At 35.8% G+C, this 24,234-nt stretch overlaps 2 protein-coding genes across 9 annotated transcripts in view; one reads left to right on the forward strand and one right to left on the reverse strand.

Moving 5' to 3' along the window:
• LOC110347954 (uncharacterized) overlaps window positions 1-6,646 on the reverse strand; it is a 72,578-nt gene extending 65,932 nt beyond the window's left edge. For both annotated transcript variants that reach the window (XR_015452993.1, XR_015452994.1), the window contains exons 1-2: window positions 5,083-6,646; window positions 2,789-2,927 (exon numbers count right to left, since the gene is read on the reverse strand). The gene's annotated coding sequence lies outside the window, so the exon portion shown is untranslated. The remainder of the gene's footprint in view (window positions 1-2,788; window positions 2,928-5,082) is intronic.
• Slc8a1 (solute carrier family 8 member A1) overlaps window positions 4,628-24,234 on the forward strand; it is a 386,292-nt gene continuing 366,685 nt past the window's right edge. For 2 of the 7 annotated variants that reach the window (XM_087216084.1, XM_087216090.1), the window contains exons 1-2: window positions 4,696-4,782; window positions 8,625-8,750. In XM_087216084.1, coding sequence (XP_087072210.1) covers window positions 8,737-8,750 — 14 coding nt within the window. In that variant the 5' untranslated portion in view covers window positions 4,696-4,782; window positions 8,625-8,736. Of the gene's footprint in view, window positions 4,783-8,624; window positions 8,751-24,234 lie in introns of all 7 variants that reach the window. The other 5 variants (XM_087216097.1, XM_013070198.3, XM_013070200.3 and 2 more) reach the window with 5 other exon arrangements.

A 24,234-nucleotide genomic window follows, 5' to 3' on the forward strand; every position in this document is an offset into this window, starting at 1 on the left:
ATCAGTTAAAAATACAAATAATTTTTAAAATGGGTGAAGAACATTAAAGGATATTTCTCCAACCAAAACATACAAATACCCAGAAATTCATAAAAAGCTTAATGTCATTATTCATAGTCAAATGAAAATCAAAACTTTGATGAGAAACCATCTCACATGCACTAGGATATCTAGGACCAAAAAGTTAAAGAATATAAACTGTTGGTGAGTGTGCGGAGAAACTGAGCACCCATATTCTGCTGATGGAAATGTAAAATGATGAGATTCCTTTGGAGAACAACTTAGAGATGGCTACACCCTTCAAATGACTAAACATAAAATTACTATGTAAACCAGCAATTCCACTCCTAGATATATACCCTAAGGTAATGGAAATATATATATATATATATATCCATACAAAAACTAGCACATGAATATTTACAGCATCCTTATCATAATAACCAAAGGTAGAAATTACTCAAAAGCCCATCAACAGATGAATGAACAAATAATACACAAAGAAATTTATACTGCACAAGGGAATATTATTCACCCCATAAAAAGAAATAGAGTGCTGAATTAGGCTACAGATGTATGAACTTTGCAAACATTATACTAGGACCTAGTCACAAAGGACTGCATATTATCTGTCCCATTCATATGACAATATAAAATAAAGAAATCTATATGGGTAGAAGGTTAAATAGTGCTGGCTTAGAGCTGAATAGAATGGAGGGATAGGCAGATGATGATGAAAACGTAAAAGTTACAGTGGTGATGGTGGTACAAGCCTATGAATACAATGAAAATCACTGAATTGTAAACTTTAACACCAGGAATTGTGTGGTACTTGAATTATACCTTAATAAAACAGTTTTTTTAAAAAAGAAGTACAGATCTTGTGCTAAGGAAACCTAATTGAGACAAAATTTAATCATTTTATCAAAGGTGGAGACAGAGAGACTGGTCAGAAAAATCTTAGGAGACTTTTGAGATAGTTTTGCAAGGAGGAATGGGAGCCTTATTTAATCTCTTTTTCTTATTCTTAATCTTTATATATAATTTCTGCACACAGCCAAGCCCTGAGCCCTGATGATATGCTATCTTTATTGTAGATTCACCCACTAATCCATAATATTAGTATAAATCAAATTTAAAAAGAAAAAATTCATAGAAATCATTCACTTGAATTTCTGCTACTTATCCGTTAAATATAATTGCTTTTAACCTTGAAAGAAAGTGGATTTTTTACTATTCAGTTGCCTTCAAATCCTTTGAAAACTTGCTGTATTTCTTACCAAGTCTTTCATAAGAGATTTCTCACACTGACAAAGAAGGAAAATCCTTAAGTCAAAAATTAAATATCTATGACCCTTTTAAAAATTACAATTTTTAGTCTCCTCCTTCTTACTAACAATTTGCACCAGAATCCCATTCTTAATCATTGTTAACATCCTGTAGCCACTACCTTGGGTAAGTGGAAAGCTAATCTCCCCAGGTAAATCAGGATGGTGGCCATATTTTTGGTTGCAAATTTTCTGTCTCCTTTGAAAGCCTTTGTTCAGGTGGACTGTAGGATATTAAAGATTGACTTCCCTTACACAGCAAGGAGAGCTACCAAGATAATGGTCACTAGTTTTCAAAACTAGGACCATTTATCCCTCACTTAGCCATGCATTTAATTCAGCAAATTTATGTGAAAGTTTGCTTTCTATAGGACAGACACTTGTGAATGCTAGTGATACAGAAACAAATAATGCAAAGCCCTTGTCCTCATGGAGTTAGCAGTTTAATGGCCAGAGAGAGGCAGAGAGATAAGTGGGAAAAAGTAGGAGATTGTGTGGTTTAGACTACCTGGTGACAAGGCTAGTAAAGACACAAAAGAAAGAGACTGAACTGAATGGCAAAAACCTGGGGGTATGTTCTTCTGGCAAAGCTGGAGTGTATGTCTGTGAGTACATACTTTTGAGGGGATCTGGAGAACATTTCTCTGAAAGGCACAGCCTTTAGAATTGTACCCCTTCGGAGATAAATGCCGAGATCACTGCACTCTGTATTTCCCCACCAACTTAGGCAAACAGATTGATTTTAATATATTAAATCCTGACTTCCACATTACAAGACTCACAGGAAGCCATCTGATCATTTTCTTTGAAAACATGAAAATATTTTAACATCTTTATAAGGAATTTTTCCTGTACATGAACACACAGGTCCTCCAGATCAGAAATGAGTCTCCTGAGCTTTCTTCTTCCCTGGAATTCTGTCTGTCTGTCTGTCTGTCTGAAGTGAGGAAGGCAAGTATCCCACTTCCAAAGCAAACTTTATCAGGAACATGCTGATTTGATTTGGCAAACCGAAAATGGTAAACAATTTAAAGTACCTAAGCACCCATACTTTGGATGCTGCAAACTTCAGAGCAGAATTCCAAAGGCATTTGAAGTTAAGCCAGTCAAAGTAAGGACCTGTGAATTCTCCTCTGGACAGAAAGCAGACTCCCCAGTCCTGTTATATTTAGCTGTGGAGTCACTGTGGGTCCTACATATCAACCATCTTGTATATTTCTTACAGTGTATGAAGATATATTACACACATCATTTTGTAGGATAAATCTATGTTAAGATCAAAAGTTCCCTCTATCGAGGATGAAATAGAAGTCTGCCATGATCAATATCATATACATAGTAAGTAAAAGAGCAAGAACCAGAGTACAGCCTTTTGAGTTTTGAATTCATAATCTAGAGTCAAGTTTTTATATTAAATATAATTTTATTTTTCTCATATGGCAAGACGCCCAGAACATTACCTCAGGGTTGCTCGAGCTACTAAATGACACTGGGAAGAACTGAAGTTCTTTCTGTTCATCTGTTTCATCTGTCTTTCCTCATAAGCCTTTGTCCCCATCCATGTCCCTTTTTCCTGCAATTTCAGGCTTGGCACTTGCTCTATGGAAACAAAATGAGTGGAAGGGATACAGAGAGGTAAATGCTGAACGTGGATCCTTTTAACAGATCAATAAAAGCTTCCCTGAAGCTTGTGTTAAAACCTGCTTGGCTAGAACCCTGTTATTTTGTCCTCCCTAGCTAGAAGGCACAGTAGAATAAAAGGGAGAAGGGATCTTGAATGCCTCCCAGGTAAGGAGGTTACTGACTGTGGCTAGCCCTGAGCTATAGTAGGTTGGCCTTTGAAATAACATAGCTTAATTTTTATTAGATATAAATTATTGTATAGAAGAGCTCTTATTGGAAGTAGGAAGGGAAAGGTCAGAATATGAGAATATTCTGAATAAAAATATACAATTTCAGCCTGTCTCATTTTGACCTTGGTGCTTTTTTCAACAATTCTCAGATTCTTCCAATTTCTTATGAAAACATGTTTTATACTTATTTTCATTTAATATATATTTTGCACTCTTTTTTCTCTCTCCTTTTATATTTTAGTAGCAATTTTTAAACAACACAAAAGAGTAATACAAGGACCCCCCCCCCATGTACCTACTGATCACCTACAACAACGATAGACTTTGCTGACATCTATTCAACCTTGCTGCATCTGTTCTCTCCCCTTTTCCACTGGAATATCTGAAGCAAGCTCATTTCTTTTCATTACTCTAGAGAAAAGTTTTCCTTGAATGCCTAAAATTTATTTTTACCTTTTCAAACAAAACAACCTAAACAATCTTGACATGACTTTTTTAGAAAATGAAAAATCATTGAAAAATCCTATTTCTCTCTAGAGGTTTTAACTTCTTGTTATAGAAGAGTAACAACAAAGTGCAGGAAAAAAGACAGATAAATTTTAAAATTTAAAAGCTAACTTTCAAAAGTGGAAGGCTAAGTCCTTCCAGAAGGGTTTATCTCCTTACTATGCAGAGCAGGGTTGTATTCCCTCCCTCAGAACTAGGTCACAGTTATTTTAACTGTGTCATTTTAACTGTCTCTGACAATTATCAAAAGCAACAATTAATATTCTATCATTTCAGATTTGTATTCTTTAACATTAAAAAAACTTTTCTAGTTCTCAAACTGTGTGCTAAATAGTAGCTTAATGGGATTGGCACAGTACCCTAACTGAGAAGCTGTTTATATCAGAATCCGCCTCTCCATTCTCAGAGATTTTTAGTACTTCGACTCTTTGCTTCCTTTTCCTATAAGACAATAATCCAGCATTAACAACTATTCTTAATATATTAAGAATATATTTATTTATTCACATACAATATTATCAGTTTGTTCAGCCACTCATTTAGGTAATCATTCATTCACCAAATATTTTTCAGGTCCATAAGCATCTTATTACTAAAAGTTTTAAGGATGAAGACACTGGTAAAAGAATCATAAAGTGTCTCTGTGTTTAATAAGCTAAACAAACCCATAGCCTGAAAGGTTTACATGGGAATCAGGTAGAAATCAGATGTGCTCTAAAATCTGCAGAGCAGAAATGCCAGTCTTAAAGCGCATTTGAAAAAATGCAGAGTGGCAGGATCACGGGGTGGGAAATGGGCCTGGGTGGAAGGATCTCTATATGTGTATTTTTATCATCCATGTGTTGGATGAAGCAGAGAGCTGCCAGATAGCTTCTTTTCGACAGCTTGGAGTTACTGTTGGGAACAGATCCATGTATGGAAGCGAAACCCGAAAGGCAGAGATAAGCTGAGATCCAGCTATGCAAACCATGTTTAGAGACACTTAAAGGACAAGCATCTCAGATCCTTTCTTTCTGGTAATTTGGAGAAGCCATCACACTGGATCATTTTTCACATCCAGCCCATGCAGACTGAACAGCTAAGCCTTGACAGAGGTAGGTGCAGGGCTTCTGTGAGGAAACTTATCTAAAAGATCATTCCTGAATGCTCCCACCAGAACCCTTGATGTGAGAGAGAGACAGAAAGAGAGAGAGAGAGAAAGGGAGGGAGAGAGAGAGAGAGAGAGAGAGAGAGAGAGGGAGAGAGAGAGAGGGAGGGAGGGAGGGAAGGGAGAGCTAGTGACTAACAGGCATTTAAAAGCTCTGCCTTCATAAGGCAAGCTTGCTTGGCTATGAAGGAAAAATGACAACAAAGATTTGCTACCAAATAAAATCCCTTTGTTGTGGGTCACTTACCATTCAGAATTATTCTGGATATAAGTCTTCTGTGATACTTCCAGCACCTTTTGGAATGGTTCACAGCTTCCGGCAGGATTCTGGTGCTTACTGTATATTTTAGGGTGGAGTAGATGGGATTTGTCATTTTCTTTGCTTGTTCCCCAGAAGCCAGCAAAAACTCACATGTGGTTAGCTCTTCCTTAGATATAGGAAGAGCTGCTTGTAAAGGACATTATTATTTTGGGCAGCTGAAGTCATTTTTGCAGTGTTTCTCAGAAGCTCAGAGGTTGATTACATCCTGCTTAAAGATTCTTGGGTTGTTTTCACAAACATGGGGTCTTGCGTAAGTGAAAATTGCTGAAACCAGCTGTAAGCTCAGAATGTCCTTGGTACCTTTAACATTTTCTTTCTTCCCTTCTTTCCTCCCTCCCTTCTTTCTTTCTTTCTTTCTTTCTTTCTTAATGACTGAAAACTTAAGAACTTAAGGGGAAATATTTGCAAATATTATTATCATTCTGTCATCAGTGATTTTGGGGAATAGTAGATTGCGGCAAATAACAAAAACTGTATCTCTCAGGAATGCAAGGTAAAAGTACAGATATGAAAGCAAGAGCAGCAATATTTATTTCTGTATAACTGTATGATATTTTCTAGAATACTGCTTAAACTATGCAGGTCAGATCAATTTTGGAATTCTATTCCAGATAATTACCAAGTTGTTATTCAATAATTAAAGCAGTTCTAATAAAATTGTGAGGCATCTAAGAACTCCTGCCAAACACTCACAAACATCCAGGGGAAAAGCTTTAGGTTGTATCTGTAAAATATATGTGTTTTGTCCAAGATTTAATTAATATAATCCTTATACAAGACCATAGAGTTTAAATTTCAAAATTTATCTTGTTGAAAAAAATGTATGTACAATTCAAGTAAGTTTTGAAACAACTCTTCATTTAGTTTAGTTTTCAATCTTTGAATTGAGCGAAATGGGAGGGACAGAGGAATATGAAAAAATGAATATGATTTCCCTTCCTTGATGACAAACATGACATGGGAAGTGATTCATAAACAAGTGCAAGGAAAGAATAAAAATAGTTTGTAATACTAACCAAGGAGATTCTCTCTGGATGAAAGTCTCTGGGAAAGACTTAACAGATATAGAGGAAATACCTACTTGTATGTTGGTTTCTTCCAAGCTGTAGATGTTCCACTCCACTGAATAAAAAGTGACAGAAGGAGAAAGTGTGGTTCTATTTCAATAATCTAGTAGCATTATTAAAATAATTGTAGTAAAAGATGGCTTTTTTAATCAAATTTTTCTTTTACATGTCTGTTTACCTTGACAATACCTTAGGTTTATAAGGCATTACTCTTTCTATAAGAGGCTATTTTGCATCATTCAAAAATACTAATATCGTGTATCTGAGAAAAAGAGAAAGAGAGAGAAATAAACTATGCTTTTCTTTTTCTAAACTAACAGAGACAAGCTGTCGCAACTTTAGCTAAAGTGGAACAGGCCTACAAAACGATGGTTTTAAAATACTTAATTAAACACTACATACCAGCCGGCTTCCCAAGAGGAATGTCGCAGCAGGAGTCTTTGCAGTTTTCAATATGTAAAAGGTTCATATAAATGATGCCACTAGTATTTGTGAACAGATGCGATGCATACAAGTCATCATCTACTGTTTTTTCATTTGTTTAAGGCCAAGTGTATTTCAAGTACACATTCATCATGAGAAATGTCTGTTCCTGTTTCTTTTTTAGCAAACAAATTGAAGGAGCAGAATGTAGGTAATAGTAAGTGACTTGTAGCTATTTTTATGTATAGGATGTTAACATTTCTGAGAGAAAATAATAGGCCACTTGCTCTTTTGATTCATGACTTCTTCAGCATTAGATGATGACTACACAAGTAGAAAATATTGAGATCATGTTTTGAGAAGGGAATTGAAAGTTTTTGCAGGCTCATGTGAGAACAAAATAACTGTGATGTTCAGTTACATTCAGTGGATGTATGAAGGAAATTCATTGTGGCTAAGAATAATAGAGAAACTGTAATTAAAGCCCACAGCATAGAGCTCAGCTTTGAAGTTTCTGCCCACATAATGGGTTCAGACTGGACAGTCGGTGGGCCTGGTCTTTTGGGCCACAATGACTAGGAAAAATTGCCTCGAAGAGGCTTTGATGGACAACAATATTTACTTCTCCAAAAGCATGAAAACTTTGTTCCATAGGAAAGGTCATAAAGTAGAAAGGAATAGATTCCATTAGTTATTGTTTTTTAAAAATCTTGCTCAAATGAAAACTGTGAGACATTGAGTGGTCCCAGACAGAACACGAAAGATTTCAAGAACTTTAAAAAAGGATGTTAAAGGCATAAGGCTAGGGACTGTAGTGGAGAGGAATTTGAGGACCAGAGAGGCTGTATGTTTCTCTAAGGCCAGTAAATGGAAGATAGGATTCCCAACAATCCCATAATTCTAGACTTCTGACCAGAAGTGATCTGCCCAAGCAACACCTCTTTCCATTGAACAAAGCTACATAATTTCATGTCTCACGACAAGGTATTAGAGTAAAACTGCATACCAGAGCCCCGTTGAAGGTATTTTTAATATATATAAAGTAACATAAGGGAAACAGATTCACATGGCACTTAATTTTGCAGAGTAGAAAAAGTTCTTCCAAAGCCTATCAACTTCTTCTGAAATGAGCCACTCTGTCTACACATTAAAACCAGTTAGGGAAAATGATGTCCAGCAGCACTCTTGAGGAATTACTATGCCTCTGGGGTCTAACCAAGGGTATCTTATTTTTTAACTCAAACCTATGGAAGTCTAATGAGCAGCCAAGACTGAGAAACAGTTTCTTTTTGCAATGAAAAAAATGCAGTAACCACTGTAATGTATTTCAATAAGGTGAATTAAAAGACCCAGGGCAGAATAGTTTTTGAAAAATGGTAACTTTTCCAAGAAAGGTGGTTTTTTGATTACTGATGTAAATTTTGCTTGGAATTCTTATTTAACAGTTTAAGCATATTTAAAAAGATATTTTCTCTATAAAAAGATGAGTGTGGATATTTGATATCTCTCGTTAGATGAATCCTATGTGAATGCTAGCCACAATCATTAAAAAGTATAAAATATATGTAGGTAACATTATAATTTTTTAACTTTAGCTGCTAAATGAAATTTTATATTGTTTTAGCAAATCACCAAACAGTATCTTAAAAGGGTCTGTTAATTTTGGATAGCAACAAATTTCTAAAAACAGGACAGTTTTTTTCGTGTGTGTGTCTGTGTGTGTGTGTACCTTTTATCTTTCTAGCATGTACCAAGAACTTTGATGAGATAGTGCATTACTTTATGTAGAAGATATATTAATTCATCACATATCAATATGTATGAGTAAAAACCTAACATTAGCTGAAAACTAAGAGGATATATATGGTCCATGGTGGATTCTTTCCACTTGTGTAAAAATTGTACACTGAATTCAAAGCCCTGCAAAGACTGTTCTGAGATGAATGCTGGTAGAAATCAAATAAATATCTCCTCCAGGTTTCAGGTTTGCACAAGGAAGACTATTCAGTCCACTGGGTAGAGCAGTGATCGGGGTGCTGAGTGCGAAAGGGCACTGGAGTCAGAGCTTGAGCTTCATTCTGGCTCTTCAATGTGTTCACCATGGTGAGACTTTGTACAGTTAACTTAATTTTTGTAATTCTTCATTTTCTTTGCAATAAACTAACCACATTGAAGGCATTAAGTAGCAAAATACAAATAAAGAGTTCAGCAAAATAAGTAATGGATGATATTGTCCTTACAAGCAATATCAAAATCAAATGAGTTTCTCCCAAGAGACTGATTCATCCTCTTATCACTGTATATGTTAAGTTTCTAAAATAACTGGCCACTAATGCTGAACATCTGGGAAATATTTATTGTACAGTCTTTGATTGACGATGAACATTGAATTTTCCTCCTCCTCCAAATCTTAAAGTGAAGATGAGCCTGAAAACTATAATTGTGGATATATAGCATAAGTAAATGCCAGCATACATTGAATCATGAATTTTAGAAGACATACAAAAGACTTTCAAAAACAAATCTATACCATAATAGAAGAGAAAGGAATTCACTAACAAGAAGTGTCAAATTATTTTCTGCATAAAATATTTCTTAGGCAAATGACATAGAAGAATGCACTAACTTCTCAGAGTATGTATTAGATTCCAGTGAATAATTATATTGTACAAGAATAGATATAACTTCAGTTCCCTAACCAGTCTCGTGGCTTGCCTTATGAGAGAGAAGAGGCAACCACGTAAGAAAAGAGCATATGGGCCATTGTCACTTGTAAGCCACTGTTGAATTTAATACAGAGAAACAAAATTTTAACAAACTAACTCTAAACATTAGCTCATTTTAGCATTGATTTACTTATATGGATAAGATACTAAAGTACATTCTGTGAAACAATAAGTATGTTGTCTTTTAGTTAAAAAAATCTCAGCTGCAGATTTAGACAAATTCATGTTTCAAATCCCATGCTGGATAAGTTACTAAAAAACTATCTTGATATGTGTTGAGTGCTTATTACTTTTTAAGAAAATTACTAAGCAAGTGACATGTGTTAATTTATTAATCCTGGAAATTCCTCTATGAGATAAGTACCCATTATACAGATGGAAACCAATGCACAGAAAGATTAAATAATACACTCAAGGTCACACAGGAGACAGAGAAGGAAAAATTTGAGGCCTTAGCTTAGCTCTATGTTACACTATCCAACCACTGTTTACTAGTCTTTTAAGAATGAGGACAAATAATAAAATTAATGTGTGAAAAGTATTTATTATAGTGCTGGCAAGAAGGAAGAGCAAAATGATGTTACTTATAGTTTCACATTGCTGTTTAATGAATAATCATTTGAAGCACTGTTACCAAAGACCCAACTAAATCAGAAACAACATTAACTGTTCTTTACATATTAATGTTTCCAAATTGGTGAGTTAACTTTTTTCAGAGACAAGATTAAATTATTACTATTTGACTATATTCTATCCTTATCCTCTCTGCTTATCATATTGACGAGTTTCAATAAATGTGTTTTGAAATTTTTAATGCCCATTTCCACACTCAAAAATGTTGTATAGCAAAAATGATGTGATAAAACTGAGAAAATGAGATAAGAATCATTTAAATGCAAGTGTTATATTTGGAGACCCATCTCAAAGACATGTTAAATCCCATTTAAATTCCAATTTATAAATCTAAAATGAAGAACAAGAAACCCACTTGACATTCAACTAGCATTTTAGATCCTACTCATGAGCGTAAGACCTTTGGGGATTTAACATACACTTTTCATCAATATCATGAGTAATGCAATGCGTTTTATAAAAATTGTGAAATGCATTTTAACTAGGGCAATGCAATTGTAAAGAAATTGGTTATTTTTTGGCAAGAAGTATGTAATGAAAGTTTACCTTTTCCTCCTCACTTTTTATCATGCACATACAGAGAATAGAGGTCAGACATACCTTCTAACACTCAGCATTTACCTCATCACACACTTAAAATGACTTATTTCCCCGGAGATGATTTTGCTATAACTAATTTAAATACTATTTTGCAATATGTAGATAAATACCTACTATGAAACAGGGAGGAGAAACAGAAAGAAAATAATAAAATTACAGACATAAACAACATAGTTCTTTCAAGTTCTATATAGTTGTAAACTTCATTTAAAAATACTGCCAAGTCAATAGCCATAGTAACAGTAAACAGTCAGAGTGATTTATAAAATTACATCAAACACTTTCCTGGCCAATGAAAAGCATTGAAAAATAAAAATATAGTATGGTATAAGCCACACACTTGATGTTGTATACTGACTCGAGAGATCACTTACATAATGAAAATATGGCCTAAAGTTTCTATTTTTCATCAATAATCTTTTTGAATACGGCTAAAGTAAAACACACCCAAGTTACTGGATAAAATATTTTATTCTTCAAGGAAATATGCAAGGAATATTCATTAAATAGGATAAGAAACAGATCTCCAAAGTACATTTTCCAAAGGGTAATTGGTCTGAGAAAAAGTTGTATTTGATGAAATAAAAGGGTACCTTAGTCATAAAAAGATCTATGAAATTTTACATAAAAGTGATACATAGAGGGCACAATAATACACCATCATCTCAGAAATTCTGAAAGAAACAATCTGAGTGTGACCTTGCTATGTTAAATGATGATTTAGAGCCCAGACCAGGGACAGCTGATTCATAGTCCTCCCTAATCTCATAGTGTCCACCTCAGCTATCAGTCATGTCTTAACTAACCAAACCCAAGTGAGTCATGGAATTGCTCAGCAGTCTGTTGCAGGGGGCCACAACCAACTGACCAGGTTAATATACACAATGAAGTGGAGCTGTGATTTAATTATGGCAAGATATTCCAGACAAAGTTAACTTGAAATTATCCCTCTCTCTCTCTTAGAATAATTATTTGATGGGTCTATATGTGAAAAGAGTAAAAGAATGCACAGCTTACAGAATGCCTATTTAAGGTCCATTTGTATCTTTAAAGCCAACATTCCATTTTCATGCATAGCTGTTCTAAAAGAATAGAAAAGTCTTGAATATTGTTTTTATACTTTCTTGGTGGTGACAATTGCACAGATCAGTTGTTATTCCTTGACTTAGATTCAGCCTACTGTAGAAGACTTGTTTGTGCATTTGTGGGAATACATGTGTATGCTTTTTTTATTCTGTTCCCACTGCACCTAGTATTGAAACCTTTCTGTGTATCACACCAATGTAATTGCATAATTGCCCCCCTCTACCAAGTTCATTGAGTACCTGGAGCTGCTTCCTAAGAACCAGGAAAAACAGTTTTGAAGACCATTGCTTTTACTGGGATAGAGAATCCCATCAGCACACTGTTGCAAAGCAATTTGTTGAGAACTCTGAGGAACAGTTACTAGAACAGGCCAGTGGAGACATGGGTAGAGGCAGTAGCATATGGAAAGTCTGCACGAAAGGGGAAAACATGACAAAGTACAGATGGGAAACTATAAAAATTTCAGCATTGCAAAAAAACCATAGATTCATTGTATTGTTTTATTCTTTCACTTTTTATTGAAGTGCAACTTATCTACAGAAACATGCTGCCATGTAGCTCAATGAATTTTCAAACATAGAATTCATCCCTGTGCCCATGTATCCAGGAACTAGACCAAGAAATAGAGCTATTGTCAACACTCAGAAACTCCTTCATTTTCCCTGGAGCATAATCACTGGAATGGTCTGCATTGATGTTTTCTATTGCTGGAGTTTTTAGAAATGTGAAAGTCAGGAACATTCCTGGAGAGGGAATAATGAGAACATGTCGCATATCTTCTTGAGAAGATGGCACTTTGATCTCCAGTCTGCAATAGGGGAAGGGAAGTGATAGGAGGGCAGGGGTGGCTTCCAAATAGGAGTGTGACCAGACGTGAGACGTCACCCTTAATTTTCCACATACACTGCCATTTTCTAACCCAAACTAGATTATAAGTATTTGATAAATGACTGAGTGAATAAATTATATTCTTTATCCATTCTAAGTAATATATTTATTATTCAAAATCAAATGAAATTAATAAATCTCTATACCTGTGCTAAATGAATACAGAGAATAATCTTTTTAAATGTTGTATTATTCTTAGTGTATGAAGCAATGAGTTTTACTACATTTAATTCCCAGGTACTTAACAATTATTTAATAAATACTTTTTGTTCATTCAGCACGCATTTATTGAATATCTATTATGTTCCAAATACTGTACTTTGGTGTATAAAATGATGGCTAAGACATAGTCCTTACCCTCAAGAATTCATTAATAACACTCTAGGACAAAAGTTTTAAAAGAGAGTAATTGCAGAGGTTGGTAAAAACATGTAATTCAGAAGAGTGGGAGGGAAGGTGGAAGTCAGGCCAAAATTGTGCTGGAGCAGATGAGTGAGATGTTGAAAGGGAAGATGAACTACATGGAATTTTTCAAAAGAAAGTTTTAAAATGGCTGTAATTTCAATAATACAGGATTTCTTTTCTCTTTTCTTTCTTATTGATTGATTGATTGATTGATTGATTGATTGTGTGGAACAGGGCCTTCAAGGCAAGCACTCAAGCACTATGCTACACCCCCAACCCCTAGAATTCATTTTAAAAATCATTTTTATTTTGTTTTGCTTTTCTATCCATATTTATAACACACATCAGGATGCTACTGGGTGATAGATATGAAAAAAGCAGACTTTAATTATTCTGAGAGTGATAATAGAGTGGGGTTTAGAGATGATGAAGATAATTTTAATGCTTCAAAGTAAGATTTTGCTTTAGGCTGAAGAGTAAAGCAGACTAGAAAGACAGAAGTGTATTTGATATTTGGTCCCTTATTTATATAACTATTTGAAATGTGGGCTATTCTTAGCACCTAAAAGGACAAGATATATCCTTGGTTTTGTTGTTTTTAGTTGTTGTTGTTGATATTGTTGTTGGTTGTTTGTTTGTTTTTTGAGACAGGGTCTTGCTATGTACTTTAGGCTGACCTTGAACTTACTGTGTAGCCCACACTAGCCATGAACTTGTGGTGATCTTTCTGCCTCAGCTACTGAGTGGTGGGATTACAAGTGTGGGTCACCATGCCCAGCTGGTGTATCCTGACTATTAAGCTTTGGTCAGATCCCACCAGTGTGGTAGATGAGATGAGCCTAGGGATTGAGATGCCTACTAAACAGCGAAGGACAACTACCAGAAGAGCATGAGGCAAACTCAAATAGATGCCTCTCCATCCACTGAAGCACTTGAAATAAACATTGCTTTTCCTTAGTACATATCTTATCTGACCAAGAGACTGTACTGAATGACTTCTAGGAGGTGCTCTGTTACTAACTGTCTGATTCAATTACAGCTTCATTTCCCAAAGTGAAGTAAGTAGATCACATCCATATTCATCAACAGACCACACATGACAAAAGAAAGCAGAGTATCTAGAAGTGAAGGAGATACTATATGAAAATTGGCAATACCATTGAAATGTCAGTCTTCTAAAGAGATCAAGTATAGGCAGTTAGTTTTAACAATTTTGCTAATTTATGTTGAAGAACTGAAAATAGTAGAAATTTTGTGCTAAGAGGATATATACATGTACTCATGGAGGTGTTCAAGAGCTAATGCAACTAAAGCATGAGAGATATGACTCAAACAATATCCGGGCTAAATTAAAATTAATGTAGTATAGAGAGATAGAGAAGAATAGAAGAAGGAAATCATTTTTAGATTTGCTGATCAGAAGAAATGAAATCTGAACATCAAACTAAAAGAAGTAAGGAAACAAATCCTGTGAATAACTAGGCAAAAGATCTCTAGATAATGGAACAGAACATCAAATATAAAGGTCTTGAAGTAGAAACATACTTGATGTATTCTAGAAACAGTAAGGTGTTCAATAAGGCTGGATAAAAGGTAGGAGAGTAGAAAAAACATTCGATCAGAAATGTAGCCAACAGCAAATTCATTAGGTCTTGAGGCCTAAACATCTGGAAGACTTTATCTGGGACTTTACTCTGTCAATGCTAAGAAGCAGTTGGAGGATTGTGGGCTAAGACATGGAAGGTTCTGATTTCCAGTTTTGAAGGTTCTTTTTGTCTACAGTAGGCAGGTGGGACTGCAAGAAGGCAAAAGAACAAAAAAAGCTTTACAGGTTGAGTGTCTATAAAATTGCTCATCAGAACAAAGATTGAAGAGTAAAAGGAGTGCTACTAATAATACAGTGGGTTAATATCAGTGAATTGGAAATGGGCCAAGTAAACTAGGACATATCATCACCCTAATTAAAGAGCTGTTTTCAAGAATAAATGAGTAGTGAGTAGGTGATCAAAGAAAGGCAGCTGATATTAATAATTTCAAGCTCTTCCACCAAATATTAGATTTTAAAAATTTTAATATGTCAGTCTAAAAATAATTTTATGAAGAATAAACTAGACATGACTCAGGTATATTTATTCTTTACTGAACGAATTCTTGGAGCTTTTTAACAAACTAATGAACCTTGGGAATATCTTAGCAATGTTTATTGTAATTTAGTGTTTCTCAAAGTCATTTGTCCAAATATTTTATTTTTTTAAAGAACTAATTAATATCTTGTGACTACAGTCTTCCTTGGAACTCAATAGGAGAAAGGTCTAGTGTAGCAATAAAGTAGACTAGGTGATGAATATGATTCTAACATCTCATCTAGAAATATTGGTTAAATTGCTGGGTAGATTACTCATTGGCTAAATTTCTGGATAGATAATAAATTTTAAAAAATATTTAATTACCAAATAAAGATTGAATACTACATATTCAAAGTGTATGTCTTCGTTACTTTTCTCATTGCTGAGACAAAATACACAACTCCCAAAGTTAAAGAGGGAAAGGCTTATTTCAGCTCACAGTTTGTAGAAGTTTCAGCTCATAGTTGGCTGGTTTAAAGGCAGAGTGGCATGGCAGAGGGGCATCACAGAGGAGAAACAGTTCATGACAGGCAGAAGGAAGCAAAGCAATGAAATAGCAAAAGAGAAGGAACCAGCAACCAGCAGGGAACCTTCTTCTGTCCCTCTGGTAGATGGCAACAAAAGCAGCAAACAACAAGTAACAAGCAGCAGTGACAACAGCAGCCCTCTTTCTGTCCCTTATATTCTATCTAGGCTACCTGCCCTTAGGATGAGTAGTACTTATTCAGGTTTTTTTGGTACTAGGGATTGAACTTGGGACCTTGTGCTTGCGAGGCAGGCATCGAGTAGTACTTATTCTTAGGATGGGGCACCTTTAGTCCTAGTATTGCACCATGCATCAACTTCAGCATCACATCTTCAATCACATCATCACACACTCCAGATTCAGCCACCTCCAAAAAGATTCAGCCATCTCCATCTATGACCACATGAGGCTTTGGGGTGATAGCTAGACACAAGCTATAATATTTTGCCACTGAACCCCCAAAGACTCATACACATCCCTTATGAAAAAGTCCTTTAGTCTATTTCCAAAGTCCAAACAGTTTCAGCATGGCTGAAAAGGCCACAGCCAAAGTCTCCTCTGAGATTTACGGCAAACTCTTAGCTCTAAATGCCTATACAAACAAAAAGAAAGTTAAACACTTCCAACATACAATGACATAAGACACACATTACCATTCCAAAAGGTACAAATGGGGGATAGAAAAGAATGGCACCAAGGCAAGTTCAGGATCCAGCAGGGCAAACATTAAGTCTTGTAGTTCCATATCCAACATCCAAGGCAATCTATGGCAGAATGCAAACTCCATCTTGGAGTGGAGTCTTGGGTGGCTCCACCCCTATGGTATTACAGACTTTTGTAGCTCTTCTTTCTTGGGCCAGCTTTGATTATTCCTTGCATTTTTTCTTCAAAGAATCCCTGTTCCTAGCTTCTCCAACCTTCTGAGGCCTCCACTGTGCCATCAGCTTCACACTCACAGCTTCATAAACTGCCCTCTCAGGATCACATTGCTGGCCTTCCAGGTCTTCTAAGGCTAAGTGGAAGCCTTCCTGACCCCACAACTCTTGCATTCTGCATGCACCGAAAGCCAGCACCGCGTAGATGATGCCAAGGTCTGTCACCAGCTGGAACAGTAGCCAGGCTTCCAGCTCTCTTGGCTGTAGGAGTCCAGTGACTGAATCACTGAGCACTCTGAACCCAATCAAGAGGAACAAATTCTCTAGGCTGCCATGCCATTGTGGACCATGGTGCTCTAAGGTTTTCTTCTCAAAGAAAATTCTTTCACCTTTGCAACCTTGAGACTGCAAAAGCTGGAGTCCTGCTACTTCTTGCGATGGCCTCAGGCCATCTTTTTCATTGTTCTATTTCTTTTTAGCAACCAAGAGAACCAAATACCTGCTATGTCTTCGCAATTCACAGTTTTACTGATTCTTCCTTTCTGGCCAAACTCATAACATTTTAAATAACTCTGTTAGGCTCTTTGTTCTTGATTCTCGACAGAATCTGGCTTAAAGCCTCTAACAGTATCCATGCCATGACCTCAACATTAGACTATCTGGAAATATCTTCTGCAAGATTAGTCCTCCACTTTTAATCTCAGTCTCAGGCAAGGTCTCTGGACGTGAACAAAATGCAGACAAATTTTCTGCCAAGATATATCACATGTCATCTGGATTCCAACAGCCAATGCAGTCCTTCTTCCTACCAGAAGCCTCTTGAGCCTGGTCTTTATCCGCAGCATTTCTATCAGCACTCTGGTCTTCTGAATTCTAACAAGAATCTTCCATTAAGTACTGCCTAAGGCATTCCAGGGCTACTACTTCAGCCAGCATCTCCAAACCCTTCCAAATTCTTTCCACAAGCCATTTCAAATGGCTTCTGAACCACATGGTAAAGCACAGTCACAGCAATGACCCCTCCTCTCTTGTTCTGGTTTGTGTCTAGATGTCCCCCCAAAACCTCATGCAGTCATAGGTAGAGCTTTTTGGAGCATGGTTGGATCTAGAGTATGTGATTCTGGGATTAAAGATGTGATGCTGAGATTGATTCATGGTGCAATGCTAGGAAAGAATGCCCCACCCTGGTTATGAGTACTACTCGCCTTAAGCATGAGTAGCCTAAATACATAGAATAAAAAGAGTAGCAAAAGGGCTGCTGTTGTCACTGCTTGTTGCTTCTTGTTGCTGCTTTCTGTTTTTGTTGACTTTTGCCTGCTATGAACTCTTTCTCCTCTGTGATGGTCCTCTGCCATGCTACCCTGCCTTGGAGCCAGTCAATTATGTACTGAGATACCCACAAACTATGAGCTGAAATAAACTTTTCCTCCTTTAACTTTGGGAGTTGGGTATTTTGTCTCATCAGTAAGAAAAAAGTAAGTAAGAAGTGTACAATATGATGATATATATCACAACTCAGAAACAATATCACACTGATTCAACTGCTAGGAAAATTTTCAGATTGCCCTGATATTGAGTCCAAAAGAAGCTTTTTCTCATATTCCATTAGAATATAATATTTTATTCATGCTTATGGTTTTATGGACTTTAGTTTACATCTGGAGAGTTTAAAAAGTAAAGATTTCTTGGTTCCTTGTCTTCTCTGCCGGAAAGCTCTGAGACCACAGTTGAATACAGTGGGCAACAGACAAATTGTGAACTGGCCATTGATGTAGAAGTCAAAAGCATATGCAGAATACTAAAGCATGAAGGCAAAAATATGAACGCAGGAAGGACAGTCATGCAAAAGATTTTCCTCAGTCCTGGGATGGAAGCTGTTGCTTGTAGCTAGCTTCCTCCTAAACATTGATGGAATTTGTGCTGGTAAGCCTGCAATCAGAACACTTGGAACATGTCACCAACGTGCAGATACTGATTTACAAATAATCTATAAATTTTCAAAAGTTGCTTTATTTAGTTCTCTTGGTGGGTAGAGATGAGGAAGGGCACTGAGCTCTGTTCTCCTGAAACTACTAATAACAATGAAAGTAAGCACTTAAAGCAATTCCTATGAACCAGGCACCTTTACCACCATTTTTTACATGTACTAGGTCATAAAATCCTGACACTACCCATATGATCTGGATTACGTTATCATCTCCATTTTTAGAGTAGCAAAATGAGACAAATAGGGGCTGAATTAATCTGTCAAAGATCAAACAACCAATTAGTAGAAGAATTAGACAAATTTGGCTCCAGTGTCAATATGGGCAAAAGCATTACAGACATTAACTGAGACTGTTGGTTTTATTTGTTTACTATCTAGTACCACTAGTTCTAGTCCCTACAGTCTATCATATATAACTTTTCTATTCTATACCCTTGAAGTCTCTGAAGATGAGCGATTGTTCAGTTTCTCTCACACTTTGTGGTCCTAGTTTATTAGTCTTCTTATTTCTTCTATGCGGATTTCTGCCTAAGTTGACATCTGAAAATTCTACTTTGAAGATCCCCTTAGTTTCTACCTTATTATTTATTTTATTTGTATATTGAGAAAATTGAAAGACACAATGAAGCCAAAAAGCACTTTTCAGACAATTTTGAGAGTTCCAAGTGCAGGATCTTTGCATCTGCCCCTATTTAATTTCCTCTATTAAGATATTTTTCAACACTAAATGTCATCTGGCCTTTGCTCAGACTTCAATTTTGGCACCTATCACAAAAGTAATAAAAACGGTGGTTATGTTTTTATCTTATATTTTGCCATAGTATTTGGACAAAGCCAAATACAGAGCTTTGCAGCACATAGCTCACTCTCCACCTAGAGTCAGCAATATTGAGCACATTGTTGTTTTGCCTAACTGAATTGTCCTTTAGTCCATATGTCACCATTTGGTGCAAAATGTTTTGTGTAGTTACATCAAATACCATAGTAAAATTCAGGGATCATTTTCCAGTATCCTGAGCAATTTTCCAACTGGGTTTAGATACCTAAATTTTATGAAGTTAGGATGACTGGACTCTAAACATTAAAATTGTAATTGTTTGTGAACACATAATTATTTTATATAAGGTGTGATCAAAATATTCAGTGAATATTTACATTTTAAATTTTTTTACACCAAAAGACACATTACCATTAACCTCCACCCCAAAAAATATTCTTGTTTCAAACACTTTTCCCATTGCTCTGGCCACTTTTTGAAGCAATTCTGGAAGTCCTCTTTCACAAGTGTCTTCAGTTGCACTGTCATGGCTGCCTGAAAGTCCTTAACTTATTCAAAATGTTTACCTTTCACGAGCATTTTTACTTTGGAGAAGAGCTAAAAGTCATACAGTGCTAGATCTATTGAACAAGGTGAATGAGAACACATCATATTTTTATGAGCCTGCCTTTCCGTTGGATGGCACTTGGCAGCAGCATTCACCATATTTATAATCACAACTCATAAAACCATTCACAAAAGAAGACTTCCTGAACTGCTTCAGAACATGGCAAGAGTGACGGAATACTTGTGATTAGAAGATGAGTATTTTGAGTGGAATTAATGGCAATGTGTCTCATATTGTAATTTTTTTAACTTAAACAATCACCATACATTTTGATCACCTCTGGTAGTACTTATGGGGTATAATGAGGTAGTTCAATGCATGTATACAATGTATAATAAGCAGATAAGACTAGCTGGTATATCCATCAGATTAAACATTGACTGTTTCTTTATGTTGGGAACATTCAAAATCCTCTCTATTAGCTATTTTGATTACTTGCAATCTTATGTTGCCTATTGCAATCTCCAGAGTTTCTCATGGACTAAATATTCAAGGCTCCCTTTTAAAAGGTTTATACATCGAGCTCTAATTTATATATGCAAACATCTGAACAAATTTGAAAGCAAAATATTTTATCATCATTTTCACCTTCAAATCTCATTTCCCCTTATTAACATGTTCTATCCACCCAGTATCTAATATATAAAACTATCTATTTACCTCATTTCTACAGAGCCCACTGACTCAAATTCAGCACAATCAAAATTACACTCATCATTTTTACTATTCATTTAGCTAATCTCTGGTTTGTATAATTCACTGATTACTCAGAAGCTAAATCAACTTAGATTCCTTTCCTTGGCTTAATGTTCCCATGCCACACTGAAATCCCATAGTTCTTACCTGCTGAATGTCTTTCATATCCATTACCATATCCCTGTCCTTTCCTAATTATTCTCTACATTGTTGGCAAAATGACCTTGCTAAAACAGTTACTATCTGTCATCCCCCCACATAAAATCTTCCATTAAATCCCTATAATTCTCAGAATAAAAACTAAATTTATTAACTTATTACCAAAGACCTTTAAAACTTTAGTCATGACAAATATTATCAATTGCCAATTATAGCTGTAAGCTTGGTTCTTATTGTCACTCTAAAATTATTCTTTGTTCCAGGTAGACCAAACTACTAATGGCTCACTGAACTAGTGAGAGTGGTTCAGATACCCATGGTCTCATATGTTTAATATCTTCTCCCTTTTCACCTAATAACTGTGGCTGATGCTTCAAGCCTCACTATTAGAATCCATTTCTCTTTGATGCTCTACTTCCCATTATGCAATTCAGATTTATATTCTTCCTTCACTTCTTACTGCACCATGAGATATTTCTGTGACTATATTTAGTCTTATCAGCATGTATTTTTCTGCCTTCCCATTAGATTGCAAGCTCCTTAAATATATGTATTTATCTTTATATACACAGGAGTTGGCATTGTTTAACATCTAGTGAATGTACAAGATAAATGTTTATTGAATAATAAAACAGGTCAAAGTAATTCTCATTAGATGGGAAATCAGAAGAAAATAGATACTTAGGATTTATGATTTTTTTAATCTTTTACATACTCCAAACAAGGGATCTATCTCTTCTTAATTTAGCTTCATGCTGTTAAGCTAATTTTAAGAGTTCAATTTTTTCCATTTTAAAGTCCACCGAACTAAATTATTATTTTTTAAATTAATTATATTGGTACATTTTAGGTAAACAATATAATGACATTCATCATTGGAAATTTGCACCTTTACATACTGTCTCTTGATTCTTATTTTTTCCCCATTCCTCTGCCTCCCTTCAACCCCTCCACCCCTCCCAATCTACAAAGACTTTTTTTCCATTTTTTTCTTATATTAATTCCATTCCCTTCTTTCCTTTCCTCTATCCCTCCCAGTTCCCACTTGTCTTCCTTTTTCACATCTATTATACCTTTTAGTCCTTATTTACACTTTCAGTTTCTCACACTAGAGAAACTACAGATGGGTGTCCTATTTATTTCACTGAAGAGTATCAACCCAATGTGCATCCATTTAGCTAAAAATGTCTCTAATTTCTCATTTTTATGCCTGAGTAGTACTCCATTCTATAAAAAAACCACATTTTCTTTATCCATTCTCCAGTTGATGGACAATTGGGCTGCTTCCAAGTATTAGCTGTCACAAATTATGCTGCTATGAACATGGGTACACATATATCACTGTGGTATGATTCTTTTAATTCTTTGGGGAAGATCCCCTACAGGGGACTAGCCAGCTCAAATGGGACTTCCAGTCCTAGTTCTTTGAGGTATCCCCATACTGATTTCCACAGTAGCTGCACCAGTCTACACTCCCACCAGCAGTGGAGCAGGGTTCATCTTTCTCCATAGCTCTGTCAGCATTTGTTATTGGTTGATTTCATGATAGCAGCCATTCTTTCTAGAGTGAGGTGGAAACTCAGTGTTGTTTTCATTTGCATTTCTCAAATGACCAGTGATGTTGAACATTTTTTCATATGTTTATTGGCCATTTCTGCTTCTTTTTCTGAGAAATGCCTCTTTATTTCAGATGCCCAGTTTTGGATTGGGTGTTTAAATTTCGGAGGTCTGATTTTTTTAAGTTCTTTATAGATTTGAGATAGTAGACCTTTACCTGAGGAATAGCTGGTAAAAATTTTATCCCACATTGTGGGTTGTCTCTTCACACTGCTGGTGGTTTCTCTTGCTGTGCAGAAGCTTTTTAAGAAGAAGAGATCACATTTGTTGATTGTTTGTGCTAGTTTACAGGCAACTGAGGTTTTGTTCATAAAATCTTTTACTAACCCAATTTCTTCAAGAGGTCTACCTAACCTGAGTTCCAGCTGGTTCAGCATTTCTGTTTTAAAATTTAGCTCTTTAATCCCTTTTATTTTAGTTAGTGCAATGGTGAGAGATATAAGTCTAGTTTTAATCTTTGGCAAGTTGAAAACCAATTCTTCCTGCACCTTTTATTAAAGAGACTATCTTTCCTCCAGTGAGGGTGTTTGGCTCCTTTATCGAAGATGAGGTGGCTGAGTATGTCTGGCCTTGTTACTGCATCTTCTAATCTGTTCCACTGGTCCTCGTTTCTTTGCCAGTACCATGCTGTTTTTATCACAGTAGCTTTGTAGTATAGTTTCAAGTTGGGAATTGTGAAACCCTCGGCCATGTCTCTGTTGCCTAGAATTGCTTTTGCTATCCTAGGTCTCTTCTTGTTCCAAATGAGTTTTTGGATTTTTTTCTCAAGGTCTGTGAAGTATGCTGCTGGAATTTCAATTGGGATTGCATTGAATCTATGTAACAATTTTGGAAGAATGGCCATTTTCACTATGTTGATTCTTCCTGCCCAGGAGCAAGGGATGTCTTTCCATTTTCTGATATCATCTTCAATCTCTCTTTTCAGAGTGCTATAGTTTTCAGAGTAAAGGTCTTTGATTTTTGTTGTAGGTTGATTCTTAGGTATTTCAGTATTTTGGATGCTATTGTGAAAGGAATTGTTTGGCTTATTTCTTTCTCGGTGAGTCTGCTGTTCGTGTACAGAAAACCTATTGATTTTGTGTGTTGACCTTGTATCCAGCTACTTTACTGAATTGATTATTAAGTTATTAAGTCTAGAAGACTTTTGGTGGAGTTCTTGGGATCTACTATATAGAATATCATGTAATCTGCAAATAATGACAATTTGAATTATTCATTTTCTATCTTTCTTTCTTTTATTTCTTTCTCTTGTCTGATTGCTGTGGCTAATGCTTCAAAGACTATATTGAACAGGAGTGGTGATAGTGGACATCCTTGTCTTCTTCCTGATTTTAGTGTGAAAAATTTCAGTTTTTGACCATTTAGTATGATGTTGGCTGTTGGTTTTTCATAGATGGCTTTTATCAGATTGAGGTAGAGTCCATCTATTCCAATTTTTGTAAGATTTTTATTATAAATGTGTGTTGGATTTTGTCCAATACATTTTCAGCATCTATGGTAATGATCATATATTTTTTGACCTTGGCTCTATTAATGTAGTTTATTGCATTGATTGATTTGTGTATGTTGAACCATCCCTGAATCCCTGGGATGAATCCCACTTGATCAGGGTGTATTATCTTCTTGATGATCTTCTGCATTCTATTTGCCAGTATCTTATTAAGGATTTTTTGCATGTATGTTCATTAGTGAGATTGGCCTATTGTTCTCTTTTTAGGTTGGGTCTTTCTCTGCTTTGGGGATCAAGGTGATGCTTGGCTTCCAGGAATGAATTTGGGAGTATTGCTTCCCTTTCAATTTCACTGAAGAGTTTAAACAGTAGTGGCAGTAGTTCCTCTCCAAATGTCTTGTAGCATTCAGCAGTGAAGACATCAGGAC

The sequence above is a fragment of the Heterocephalus glaber genome, unplaced genomic scaffold, assembly GCF_053883595.1.
Source record: "Heterocephalus glaber isolate CG9 unplaced genomic scaffold, H.glaber_assembly_v1.0 deba00001457, whole genome shotgun sequence".
NCBI lineage: Eukaryota > Metazoa > Chordata > Mammalia > Rodentia > Bathyergidae > Heterocephalus > Heterocephalus glaber.